Below are 12,861 nucleotides of genomic sequence, written 5' to 3' on the forward strand. Positions count from 1 at the left end.
TGTGTGGAAGTCTGGGGAGTTGCTGTGGGAACTCCTGGGGAGTGATTTCTTCTTTACCACTCAGCAGCAGCTGTGCCTTGGTTTATTTGCTGGTAGCTGCTTCACTCTCCCAGAGTCCACACAGTCTGGATCGCTCACATGGCCATTTTCTGTAACAAATCCCTCTACAGACTGGGGTCTGAAACCTGTGTGAGCCTTGTCAGCTTTGGATGAAGTAGAATGATAGAAGAGTTTGGGTAGGAAGGAACCCTTAAAGTTCATCTAGTCCAACCCCCCTGCAATGAGCAAGGACATCTTCAACCAGATCAGGTTCAGAGCCCCGTCCAACCTGCCCTTGAATGTTTCCAGGGAGGAGGCATCACCTTTCTGGGCAACTTGTGCCAGTCTTTCAACAACTTCATTGTAAAACTTTCTTGTCATATCTAGTTCTAATCTGTCCTCTTTTAGTTTAAAACCATTACCTCTTGTCTTACCCCAGCTATGTCTAGGCCCTACAGAAAGTTTGTCCCCATCTTTCTTAGAAGCCTCTGTGCTGGTGCATCCCCCCCGCCGTTCTCCTCAGGCCTGCTCCATGATCTCAGGAGCTCCTGACAAGCCTTGACCAAATCAGCTGAGCAATGAAGAGCCCCTTGACCATTCCAGGTGTGTGGTGAAGTGTCCCTTGACTGTACCAGGTGCTCCTGTATGATAAAGGTGGGAACAATCCTGAATGTAACAGGACAGTAAGTCATGCCCTGAAAGCCTTGGAACATTTCTACATAAATTGTAGCCCAAATGAAACAATTTGGATACAATTTCCAAATATCTTTTAAACTGCAGTAATTACTGACACGAGGATGGAAATTCAGTAGATAACTAAAGCCAGGCACCTTGTGACCCCACAGACAGCAATCCTGAGGGAGGCCCTGGAGCTCCCCAGCACCTCCCTCTCAGTGGGACACCCCTGGGAGCCTCTTGGAGCTCGGGAACCCTCAAGTTTGCAACACTCCAAAGAGTGTCCTTGTACAGTCTTGGGCGGAGGGGAGGCATCTCCCGCCTGCCTCCGGAGCCGAGGGGGCGCAGAGACAGGAGATGTTTCCACTCCGGAGGCGAGAGGCAAAAGACGTTTATTGCGAAATACACAAGGCTTTTATAAGTTACTGGGGGGAAGGTGCCAGGGCTGGGACTGGGTTGGGTAAGAACTCTGGAAGCGGAAAGGGGCTTAGGTGCTTAGCCAGCATATAGGAAAGGGAGGGGACTAACACCCAATAGAAACCCAAGGATTGGGGACAGATGGGGACGGTAACAAATAGAATTGGGATGTGGGTGGAAAGGGGCGGCAGCCGAAGCTCCGCTGCAGGAGGCAGAGCCAGACCGGCACGGAGCTGCTCTGCTTGGACTGGCGGGGGCCTCTCTGGTTCGTCCCGGGGCTGCGGGGGCGGCCCGTGCAAGTCCCGCAGCTGGCGCTGCTCCTGCCGCGGAGAAACAACAGCTGTCCTGGCGTGTTCCCGGGGCTCCTGCCGCGGAGAAACAACAGCTGTCCTGGCGTGTTCCCGGGGCTCCTGCCGCGGAGAAACAACAGCTGTCCTGGCGTGTTCCCGGGGCTCCTGCCGCGGAGAAACAACAGCTGTCCTGGCGTGTTCCCGGGGCTCCTGCCGCGGAGAAACAACAGCTGTCCTGGCGTGTTCCCGGGGCTCCTGCCTCGGAGAAACAACAGCTGTCCTGGCGTGTTCCCGGGGCTCCTGCCGCGACAGTGCGGGGAGAGCGGCGGACGGGGGGTGAGCGGGTCTGAGACCCTCCCGATCCCGGGGATGTCCCGGGAAGAGACAGTGCTGTCGATGATGGATGACTCATTCAGGAGAACAAACCTCCTGGAGACACACAGACCTGGTGTGGTAAAAGCCCATAAGGAAAGCTCTGTAAATGATTTGCGGGATAGAGACTCTATATATCCCATAAGGCTATAGAGAGGTACGTTTATTCCAGGCCTGGGTGCCTGGGGAACAGCTCCTCCAAAAACATGCACACCTGGTCGAGTTAACAACGTTTATATGTAAGTCAGTTATACATACTCATTATTTCCTCATGCATAAACATTATTTTCCTAGAGAAGGCAGGGTTATTATAATGAGTTCTAAGGACTGATTTCCAGCTTCTCGGCCTCTGTGCACCTCCTGGGAATTAGGGACGAAGGTCTCTGGTGGTCTTTGGGGATGAAGTTTGGAGTCTTCCTCATGTGTCCTTTTTACCTTTGGCTCCAAACTGTCCCAAATCGGATCTGTCAGCAAGGGTAACCGGTCTAATGGGTGAATTTGTCTAATTATCCTGTTCTTTTGACATCTGATTTATCTCTGTTTCATATGGTGTCCAGTCTATATTAGTTAATATGGGAAATCCCTAATGCCCCTTAGTATAGAAGCATCAAGGCCAAGTCCTACACATCTGTACCTTAGGATTTTTGCCAAAAGCTAAGCTACTTTATATGAAGTGATTTCTATAATAACTATTAAGCAAATTCTGATAGATGTTATCAATTATTAAGATCATCAATCAATAAAGAAGTCCCTCCAATCACAACAAGCTGGGACAAGTCATAAAAAAACTTCTGAAAAAAAACCCCAGTACTAGTAAAACTGCTTCATTCTAAAACTTCAGCAACAACTCTCTAGTATGCAGCTACTTAGGCTCAGAGTGCTTCTTCAGTGGTGTGCTCGAGGTCCACAATTAAAACCCGTTCTTTCCACTCTTCATAGTCTGGTGTGTTTCCCATCAACTGTTGCACCACAAAGACCTGAGGTGTTTTCTGAAACGAGCCCAGAAAATTGGACAAAAGGCTTTGATTATTGTCGATCACACTGTGGAAGAAATACATCACATGAGTGATCTGCAGTGCCACAGGGATCAGGAAACGTGTCCTCAGCTTTCCATGCACAGCAGTGGATGAGATGGACCCCTGGCAGGGCTCGAGCAAAGTGTAAGGGCAGGAACTGAGCTCCTCCAGCTCAGCCCACATCTAAAGAAGAAGGAGCTGCTGCTGCAGTGGAGCCACATCAGCTGCAGACCCTTTTGCTGAAAGGCCCCAGAGGCCAAAGCAGGAGTGGGAGGTGGGGGCTGCAGTGGGCAGGGCAAGGTGGCTGTCCCTGCTCCCCACAGCTGAGATGGCTCCTGACAAGCACAGGCAGGGCCTTTGGCAGCATGGTGTGGGGTGATGGCCAGAATAAGGTCTTGATTAGTTGAGGGCAATGCCTCAGCCCCGCTGGAGGGATGCTGATATTGATGGTGTTACCGAAGAATGGAATGTTATTGAATTAGCATGGCCTTTCTTCGCCGCACCCTGCGGCACCCTGCAGAGACCCAAAGAGCCACCCCTTAGGCATCTATCACCCCCAAAGTATTGACTTTAGTCACACAAACCACCTAAAGGAAAAAAAAGGTATAAAAAAAATTGAGTATAAACCAAAACTGGGGAGAAGTGCCATCATCTCTGTGGAGGTAACTGCAAGCGGCTTGTCCTGCCTCCTCCCACCTCTTCGGACAATGTAGGGGTGAGAAACTATGGGCTTTCTATACTTCATTTTTCATATCTTATACTTTACTCTCTTACAAAGCTTATTACTTTATGCATTCTATCTTATATCTTATGCTTACGGCTACTTTGATTCTTACTCTATAATCACCTTATTTACTTACTGTGTTTTGCTACTTTAATACTAATACCAGTGACTTGCTATACACTTTGCAACTTACTAAGTACTTTATATTAGTCGTGTTCTTTTGCAGCGTGCAGTTCTTTTTCAACGTGTGTTGATGAGAAGTAGCTCTGTTCTTTCCTTTTGTTTTGTGTTACAGAGAAGGGGGTGTGCAAGCTATTTTATTGCCCTATGTTACTGAGGGGGTGTCTAGATAAGGGTTTTGGGTGGTTGTGTTTCTAGTTAGTATTTTCTGTTGCTGATTTCTGTCTGTCTTGAGAATGGAATACACTGCTGTACTGAAATTTAAGTTTGATATGCTTGTCTCTGTAAAATGTGTTTTGTGCTGGTTTCTTTTGGGGTCTTTTGTTGTCAATTAAATACAATCCTGCAGCTCCACGTTATGACCGACAACACAAAACTCACAATAACTGTCACATACTTGTATTAATAAATGTTATTTCGGGAGCTGTTGTGGAAAAATTTATTTTCTTGCTATTAAGTGTCATCTCATAGGAGAGGCCAGAGACCCTTCTAACCCATGCGCTGTCCATAGTTTGACAGGCAGTGTTGAGACTACAAGACTCTGATTTTCTGGAGACCCTTAGAGCTAATAAGTTCTCCCTGGCTTAAGTGTGGTCCTCACAGGGAGGTCAAAAATCTTTCCAGCCTATGTTCTGTCCATTGTTTGACAGGCAGTGCTGGGTTCATAAAGCTTTGATTGTTCCGAGGATGCTTATAGCTAATAACTTTATGTTAATAGAGGTAAGACGAGAAATCTTTGCGTTTCTGTCTCTCCTTTTCACATGAAACCCATCTCACCAGTTTTCTGGACTGCAGTTCCAGAGCCTCATGCCTGTTGTACAAGGTACCAGTCCTGCCTGTCAAATCCTGAGGAGGAACTTCCCCCTGGTATGTGCAGTGACCTGCTTCCAGCCTTCATCTCTAACAGACCTTTGACTAGCAGTCCTCTGACTAATTACCGGGTAAGGCTCTGAGTCCACCTCCTTCTCCACTACAATGGAGGTTTGAGACTCCCCAGAGTGTTGAAACTGTAATCATCTCTCTCTTGCTCATTTGCTCCAATACTATGCAGCTTCTGCTCTTCTTCCTGTAGTTCTATCACCTGGAGACACAGCTCTTCAACCATGGCACACCCTGTCCAAAAGAACTCCTTGCTGGCCCCAGCCTCACCAAGAGGCATCAGGCACTCCTGGACACTGCAGAGCTGTGTCTGCCCACAGCAGGTCTGGTTGGCTGGTGGCCTCTGGCAGGGCTGGTTCAGTGACTCCTGCAGCTACAGGATGGAGCTTTACGGGGTGTCAACATCATAACTGCGGAAGGTTAAACTAATATGCTAATAAGTGCAAGTTCAACAGGGCTGTGCCTGAGGAGAGAGCAGGGGCTGAGCAAAGCAGAGCAGGGCAGTGGCAGCACATCCCTTGGGCACACTGCCCCAGCTGGCCTGAGCCCAAAGGGAGCTGGGGGTGGGGTTGGTCACATTCTGTTCCTGTGCAGAGACACAGGCACAGCAGGGAGTCCAGGGCAGGGAGGACATCAGAGGACAGTGGGGATGGGGATGTCTCCAGGCTGAGCAGCCCCAGCGGCACTTTGGCTCCTTCTCTCCAGGATGAGGATGATGATGGGGACAGACAAGAGGAGGAACAAGGTGAGGACACAGCGCAGGATCCAGATCCAGAGGGGAATGGCTGGCCCTGGAAGAAAGGGAAGGTCACAAAATGGAAAATGCAGAATAATAATGAAGGACGTGGTAGAAAGAGCTCACCAACAATCACCTACCTCTGGATTGGAGCACTGTATTGGTCGAGGGGTTGCTGCCTACCAAAGGAATGCAGAGCTTGTGAGTCTCAGTGCTCTATGCAGGGACCATCCCAGATACTGAGCAGAGCCCCCAGCTCACATCTTGCTTCACTGGATGAATGTGGAACCACCCTGCTAAAGAAAATCTGCCCAATGTCCCTGACATGGTGTCTTAGAGGTAGAGAGGAGACCAGAGAAGGCATGATGGGGAGAGGAAGCTTAGACAAGTATATACCCTTAGAGGCAAGCTAGAGCCTGATTGAAGACACCCCTAATAAGCTGGTGGAGGTAGCTGGGCAGCCTTGGCCTCGTCTTCAGGCACAAGGAGCATTTGGGGATCACTCACCTTCAGTGGATGTTCCTGTCAGGGAGCTGGACCCGCTGCCTGGGAGGAGAAAGGCACAGGGTGAGGGTCTGCAGCTCCCCCAGGTGCTGCACAGACTCAGACACTGTGGGGAACCCCGATAAACCATCCATCAACTGTGGGGATCAATAAATGAATGCCCTGCCCAGCTGTGGCTCTGTATTAGATGTGACACCACCACTCTCCCCTTTCCATCATGCTGGGGCAAGAGACAAGCAGGATTCTTTCCCTGACTAGGAAGAGTGTCCCTGGTGCCAAAGACTGGGCTGAACTGACCTCCAGCATCCCACCTGTCTGGAGACATGCCAGGGGGCAGGGCAGAATCCTTTACAATACCTGGGGTCTGTGGGACCTGAGTGTTGTTTGCCTGTACCCCAGGGCCACCTCTCACCTGTGACACTCAGGATCAGGGGAGCGCTGAGGGCAGAGTTCCTCACTCGGTTCTTGTTGTCCTTGTGCTGGTATCCACATGTGTATGTCCCTGAGCTCCCCCTCATCATGGTCAAGGGCACAAAGTAACTCAGCTTCCCCTGCTGGGCTTTCAGGCTGTGCACCTCCTCCCCCTCCTTACAAAAGACGATCCGGATATTGGGAGACCAATGGGCAATAGGGCAGCGGAACAGAACCTGTTCTCCCTGCTGAGCGTTGGAGGTGTTCATGAAGAGGGCAGGAGCTGGGAGGTCACCTGGAGAGATGGCACATGAATGGTCTGGTACAATGTTACTGTTATCAGGATGGGAACATGCTTCTGAATCCAGGAGGGGAACAGTTTTATCTCCTGGGGTTCACCCAGAAAAGGAAAACCAGAAAAGCAAACAACCAACAAAAACCCCTCAAACATAAACCCAAACAACACCACCCACAATCAAAAAAGCAAAAGAAACTCTCCAAAAACCAAAACCAACACCAACCCAAGAACAAAGCCACTCTCCCCTTCCATCTCCAGCCACACACAGTGCCATTTCCAGGACCTATCCCTGTACTCACCAGCACCCGGGGAGCTGCAGATCTCCTGGGCCATCACACCAGCAACTGCACCGTGGGGCACAGAGGGATTTGGTGAGTGGGGCAGCAACCCAGCTCAGCCCAGTGTTCCCTGTCCACATTCCCATTGCTGAGTATTTGCTGGGTGAACACATTCCCACCTATGTGGCTCCAACCTGTATGTCCTTTGTCCCTGTTTTGACACCTTCACAAACCCATTTTGGGTTGGTTTTCCTTCCTGGTGGATGTCTCTGCCTTCAATAATATACTTCAGCATCTGCCAAATCTCACACTATGACCAGAACTCCCTCAGAGGGGCTGGAAATTGCCCCCTTTACCCAGAGGTCCTTGGGAGCTGCAGGAAGCAATTGCCCTCCTGCCCTCCCCAAAGCAGCTCTGCCCCTCATTGCTGCACGGCTGCTCCACACACCCTTGCCCTGTGTCCTGCCCTGTGCCCAGCACGGGCCCTGTCCTGCCCCGCTCAGCAGCCCCCCAGTGCTGAGCCCCAAGGCAGAGCCAGCCCCCAGCTCACCCAGCAGCAGCAGCAGGAGGAGGAGGAAGAGGAGGAGGAGGAGGAAGGCTGGGCGAGCAGGAGACAGCCTGGCACATCCCACCAGCCCCAGCATTGTTTGGGCACTGCAGGAACAGCCTCTCCTGGAAGTGTCTGCTGTGGGATGAGCTCTGCACAGCGGCTCAAGAGCTGCCTGGCCCGTGGCTTGCAGCACCCGGGGCTGGTCCTGCAGCATGTCTGTGGCTGGCAGGACCTTCCCCACAAGGAGGGGCTGTGATGAGAGTGGGCCCTGCCTCAGCCCCACTGCGGCCGCTGCCCTGCAGAGCCCCCGCTTTCATTGGCAGACACTGCCAGCCCAGAGCACCAACAGTGTTTGCCCTTCCCTCTGGGGCAGCATCCTCCCTGCAAAGCCCTGCTGCCCCTTGGCCCCCACCCTGCTCTCACTGCTGCTCCCACCTCTTCTGACACAAGGAGCCAAGGGGAAACTGGCCATGGGCACAAGTGGCTCCAGAGCTCTGGGGGTGGTATCCAAGGCCATGGGGGCACATGCAGTTTTCTCCTCAATCCTGCTCTGGATGCAAGAAAGGGGATGAAGAGGAGGATTTGGATATTACAGGCCAAGACGTGGCTGTGATGCTGATTTGGGTCACAGAGTTTTGTGCTCTGTGTTTGCAGCTCAGCATCCACTGGGCAGAGCTGGGACCCACCTCACCAAGCAGGACTGAGCTGCTTCATCCAATAGGATGGTTGAGAGTTTAAAACTGGGAATGATGGAGGAAGGAGAAATGAACTGGGCCTGCTGTGAGGGAGTTACAGACAACACTCATAAGCAAAGGCCAGGGGTGATGGGACAGAAATGAAATCCAAGGAAACGAGGCTCCAGCAGGGTCACCTCCAGCACTGGGGATCAATAAGTGAATGCCCTGCCCAGTTTTGGCTCTGAATTAGATGTGACACCACCACTCTCCCCTTTCCATCATGCTGGGGCAAGAGACAAGCAGGATTCTTTCCCTTTGCTAGGAAGAGTGTTCCTGGTGCCAAAAATTGGGCTGAACTGACCCCCAGCATCCCACCTTCCTGGGGACATGCCATGGGGCAGAGTCTGTGGGGCCTGAGTGTTGTTTGCCCAGTGCCACCACTCACCTGTGACACTCAGGTTCAGGGGAGCGCTGAGGGCAGAGTTCATCACTCGGTTCTTGTTGTCCTTGTGCTGGTATCCACATGTGTATGTCCCTGAGCTACCCCTCATCATGGTCAAGGGCACAAAGTAACTCAGCTTCCCCTGCTGGGCTTTCAGGCTGTGCACCTCCTCCCCCTCCTTACAAAAGACGATCCGGATATTGGGAGACCAATGGGCAATAAGGCAGCGGAACAGAACCTGTTCTCCCTGCTGAGCGTTGGAGGTGTTCATGAAGAGCGCAGGGGCTGGGAGGTCACCTGGAGAGATGGCACATGGATGGTCTGGTACAATGTTACTGTTATCAGGATGGGAACATGCCTCTGAATCCAGGAGGGGAACAGTTTTATCTCCTGGGGTTCACCCAGAAAAGGAAAACCAGAAAAGTAAACAACCAACAAAAACCTCCCAAACATAAAACCAAACAAAACCACCCACAAACAAACAAGTAAAATAAACACTAAAAAAACCTACCCAAGAACAAAGCCACCCTCCCCTTCCATCTCCAGCCACACACAGTGCCATTTCCAGGACGTATCCCTGTACTCACCAGCACCCGGGGAGCTGCAGATCTCCTGGGCCATCACACCGGCAACTGCACCGTGGGGCACAGAGGGATTTGGTGAGTGGGGCAGCAACCCAGCCCAGTCCTGTGTTACCTGTGCATGTTCCCACTGCTGAGTCTGTGCTGGGCAAGCACCTCCAGCCTGGGCAGCTCCACTGTGAGTGTCCCTTTTCTCCCGATTTGACACCTCAACAAGTCCCTTTGGGTCGGGTTTGAGGTTCCAAGTGGATTCCTCCAGTTCTCAAAAGGACTCCAGCATGTATCACATCACATGATATGATCCCCTTAGAGAGGGATCGGAAATTCCCCCATTGCTCAGAGATCCCTGGGAGCTGCAGGAAGCAATTGCCCTCCTGCCCTCCCCAAAGCAGCTCTGCCCCTCATTGCTGCACGGCTGCTCCACACACCCTTGCCCTGTGTCCTACCCTGGGCCCAGCACGGGCCCTGTCCTGCCCCACTCAGCAGCCCCCCAGTGCTGAGCCCCAAGGCAGAGCCAGCCCCCAGCTCACCCAGCACCAGCAGCAGCAGGAGGAGGAGGAAGAGGAGGAGGAGGAGGAAGGCTGGACGAGCAGGAGACAGCCTGGCACATCCCACCAGCCCCAGCATTGTTTGGGCACTGCAGGAACAGCCTCTCCTGGAAGTGTCTGCTGTGGGATGAGCTCTGCACAGCGGCTCAAGAGCTGCCTGGCCCGTGGCTTGCAGCACCTGGGGCTGGTCCTGCAGCATGTCTGTGGCTGGCAGGACCTTCCCCACAAGGAGGGGCTGTGGCGAGCGGGGGCCCTGCCTCAGCCCCACTGCGGCCGCTGTCCTGCAGAGCCCCCGCTTTCATTGGCAGACACTGCCAGCCCAGAGCACCAGCCGTGTTTGCCCTTCCCTCTGGGGCAGCATCCTCCCTGCAAAGCCCTGCTGCCCCTTGGCCCCCACCCTGCTCTGCCCTGCTCTCACTGCTGCTCCCACCTCTTCTGACACAAGGAGACAGAGGGAAACTGGCCATGGGCACAAGTGGCTCCAGAGCTCTGGGGGTGGTATCCAAGGCCATGGGGGCACATGTAGTTTTCTCCTCAATCCTGCTCTGGATGCAAGAAAGGGGATGAAGAGGAGGATTTGGATATTACAGGTCAAGACGTGGCTGTGATGCTGATTTGGGTCACAGAGTTTTGTGCTCTGTGTTTGCAGCTCAGCATCCACTGGGCAGAGCTGGGACCCACCTCACCAAGCAGGACTGAGCTGCTTCATCCAATAGGATGGTTGAGAGTTTAAAACTGGGAATGATGGAGGAAGGAGAGATGAACTGGGCCTGCTGTGAGGGAGTTACAGACAACACTCATAAGCAAAGGCCAGGGGTGATGGGACAGAAATGAAATCCAAGGAAACGAGGCTCCAGCAGGGTCACCTCCAGCACTGGCATTTTCATCAGGAAGTGCCAACAATGCTCCATTGTGGAGAAACCCCCAAGCCCTTTCTGGGCAGTCCAAGTGCTGAGAGAATTCTGGGAAGGGCCTGTCCACTAATGCACCCCCTGTGAGGAATGAAGAGGATGAGGCAGAGATCTGGGTGTGATCTCAGTGCTGTGATCCTGTTGGGATCAGGGAGATGGGGTGCAGTGGTTGCTGTGAGTGTGGAGTTGTGATGGAGCCACACAGGTTTTCAGGAAGGACAACCAGGGAAAAGAGTGGAGGGAGAGTTGCCCCTTATGTGATGGAGAGCTGGAAGCTGTGGAAGTGCCCTGGGGATGGGTGAGGAGGAAATGGAAAGCTCCCATGTTGGAATTCAAAGGGAGAGCTCCAGGTGACATTGGAGTGGCAGTCTGCTGCAGCCCATCTGAGCAGGAAGGACAAGGGGATGATTCCTCTACAGACAGACAGGAGCAGCTTCACGTTCACAGGGTCTGGTCCTTCTGGGGGACTTCAACAGCTCCTGTATCTGTTTGTGGGAGAACATGGCAGGATATCTCCTGTTCCAGCACACTGAGAGTCAGACAAGGCTGGACTTTAAAATCACTGAGACCAGTAACAAGCCTGTGTATGACATTTGCAATGCCACGTGCTCCATTCCATCCCCACAGGAGCCACCAGGAGCTGCCAACCTGGAGCAAGGAGATGTATCCACAGCTTCTGCAGCTGCCATTCCCTTGGATCCCTCCCTTCTGCCTGTTGGCACTGAATCTTTCACTTCATCAGATTATTAATCAAATAGGAACAATGTCTTTTCTTGTGGTCCTGAGTGCTCAGACATTGCTGATTTTCACTGTCTGTGACCTCTTGGTCACTTGTAAAATTCTCATCAAGGGGGACCCAGATCCTTTCCTGCTCAGATTGCCTTGGACTGCCAGGTATCCAAGATTGCCTGAAAGTCGATTGCAGGTGTTTGGGGATCATTGTGTCTTTGCAGGCATTTTAATGGGCCATTTTAATGTATGGATCAGTCTTAACAGAGGTCCTTGAATTTCAAAAAGGTGGTGTTTAGTTGGGGTGGTTCCTCCCTTGAGGTGCCTGTTTATCTTCAGCTCAAAACAGAAGTTGTTTCTCTGCAGCATAAATGAAAGTGCCCTTCCCTGGGCCAGGATCCAACCCCACCTGGGTCAAGCCCAGTGCAGACAGTGCTGGCAATAAATCCCCTATAGAGCTGTCTCCTTGGGAGATTATTTGCATTTGTACTTGTCCCACATCTCTGCACTGCCCTTATGTCCCTGCTGCTCATTGTGAGGGGTCTGCAGACACCTGGGAAGGACTGAGAGACCCCTTGGGCTGTTCCAGCTGGATCACTTAGGGGCACATGCAGCCATTGGGTGACACCAGGGCACCACTTTGGGGGAGGTTGCAGAGGGCTGGTGGACCCATCTGGCTGCTGTGGCCAGGCCTGAGCCTCCTGCTCTGATCTCACAGCTCTGACAGCAAATGTGCTCAGGGAGGAAGTTCTGTGGCTGTGCAGATTAACCACAGCTGGAGGGACCTGTATTACTGACAGAGTTGGGTTTGCAGGGCTTGTGTTCTCAAGGGTGCAGTTCTCTGAGCTGGGAGATCAGATGAGGCTCTCTCAGGGGGAAGGTCTGACCATGCCAGCACTGCCAAACATCTCTGAGCAGAGCCCAGCCCTTCATTTCTGGTTCAAGGCAAAAGCCCTTCTGTGGAACTGGCAATCACCAGAGTCTTTCCTCCCTCCCAGGTCACAGCTGATCATGGGAGAGGAAACAACAAGAACAAATTGAACCTGAGTAAGTGTGTTTAACTCCAAGAGCAGCAGTGAGGATGTGTTAATGCTAAGCCTGGTATTCTCTGTTGTCCTGAGCCCATGGGAAGGACAGAGGGTGCTGGACTCAGCTGCTCACACACAAACCTCTCGGCACAGCAGAGATGCCCCGGGCTGTCAGTCCATGTACCCCCAGAAGGGCCCAGCTCTGCTGCACATGAGAGCTGCCTCACCCACAGGTTGGGGCTCAGTGCAGCTTGAAATGTTTTCAGCTTAGTGAGCCAGGATGTTTCTGCTTTCAGGTGCTCAATTGCCCTGCAGGAATTTTGGAGCAGAAACTTCAGACCAGGGGAGTCACTCAGGGCACATTTAGAGAATGACATCAAATGTTTGAAACTTCCCTTTGGTTAAACATGTTCCAATGCAATTCCATTCCTTTGCAGAGTGTGCTCTGGCCCCTCTAAGACCCTGCTCTAGGCCATGCTGGGAAGAGGGCAGAGAAGAGGAGAGATTCAGCAGCCAATTGAGGCCCAGGGTTTGTCCAGGCACAGGAATTTCTTGCTGGGCTGACTTTGCTCAAGG

The 12,861-nt window shown here is 52.3% G+C and overlaps 2 protein-coding genes across 5 annotated transcripts in view; one reads left to right on the top strand and one right to left on the bottom strand.

The window, feature by feature from the left end:
- Positions 1–4,130, top strand: part of LOC139677171 (non-structural maintenance of chromosomes element 4 homolog A-like) — a 27,455-nt gene extending 23,325 nt beyond the window's left edge. For 2 of the 3 annotated variants that reach the window (XR_011698787.1, XM_071566890.1), the window contains one exon: positions 2,733–4,130. The gene's annotated coding sequence lies outside the window, so the exon portion shown is untranslated. Of the gene's footprint in view, positions 1–521; positions 623–2,732 lie in introns of those variants that run through there. The other variant, XM_071566891.1, reaches the window with a different exon arrangement.
- LOC139677170 (uncharacterized) lies at positions 1,741–9,799 on the bottom strand. 2 transcript variants are annotated; one of them, XM_071566880.1, is made up of 8 exons: positions 9,600–9,799; positions 9,076–9,120; positions 8,492–8,785; positions 6,841–6,885; positions 6,245–6,538; positions 5,836–5,874; positions 5,469–5,507; positions 1,741–5,383 (listed from the first exon to the last, which is right to left on the bottom strand). In XM_071566880.1, exons 1-8 carry the CDS (start codon positions 9,694–9,696, stop codon positions 5,226–5,228), a joined length of 1,011 nt encoding a protein of 336 aa, XP_071422981.1. In that variant the 5' UTR covers positions 9,697–9,799; the 3' UTR covers positions 1,741–5,225. The 2 variants fall into 2 exon arrangements, with proteins under 2 accessions (XP_071422981.1, XP_071422982.1); XM_071566881.1 differs by lacking the exon at positions 6,841–6,885.
- Positions 9,800–12,861: the final 3,062 nt, after the last annotated feature.

The sequence above is a fragment of the Pithys albifrons genome, chromosome 11, assembly GCF_047495875.1.
Source record: "Pithys albifrons albifrons isolate INPA30051 chromosome 11, PitAlb_v1, whole genome shotgun sequence".
NCBI lineage: Eukaryota > Metazoa > Chordata > Aves > Passeriformes > Thamnophilidae > Pithys > Pithys albifrons.

What these genes read in the sequence shown, in the direction of transcription:
- LOC139677170 (XM_071566880.1), bottom strand. Translation starts at nt 9,696, where the DNA reads ATGCTGGGGCTGGTGGGATGTGCCAGGCTGTCTCCTGCTCGTCCAGCC. An exon ending in CCTGCTGCTGCTGGTGCTGG is followed by an intron (nt 9,121 to 9,599) that starts GTGAGCTGGGGG and finishes CCCACGGTGCAG; the next exon opens with TTGCCGGTGTGATGGCCCAG. An exon ending in CTGCAGCTCCCCGGGTGCTG is followed by an intron (nt 8,786 to 9,075) that starts GTGAGTACAGGG and finishes CCATCTCTCCAG; the next exon opens with GTGACCTCCCAGCCCCTGCG.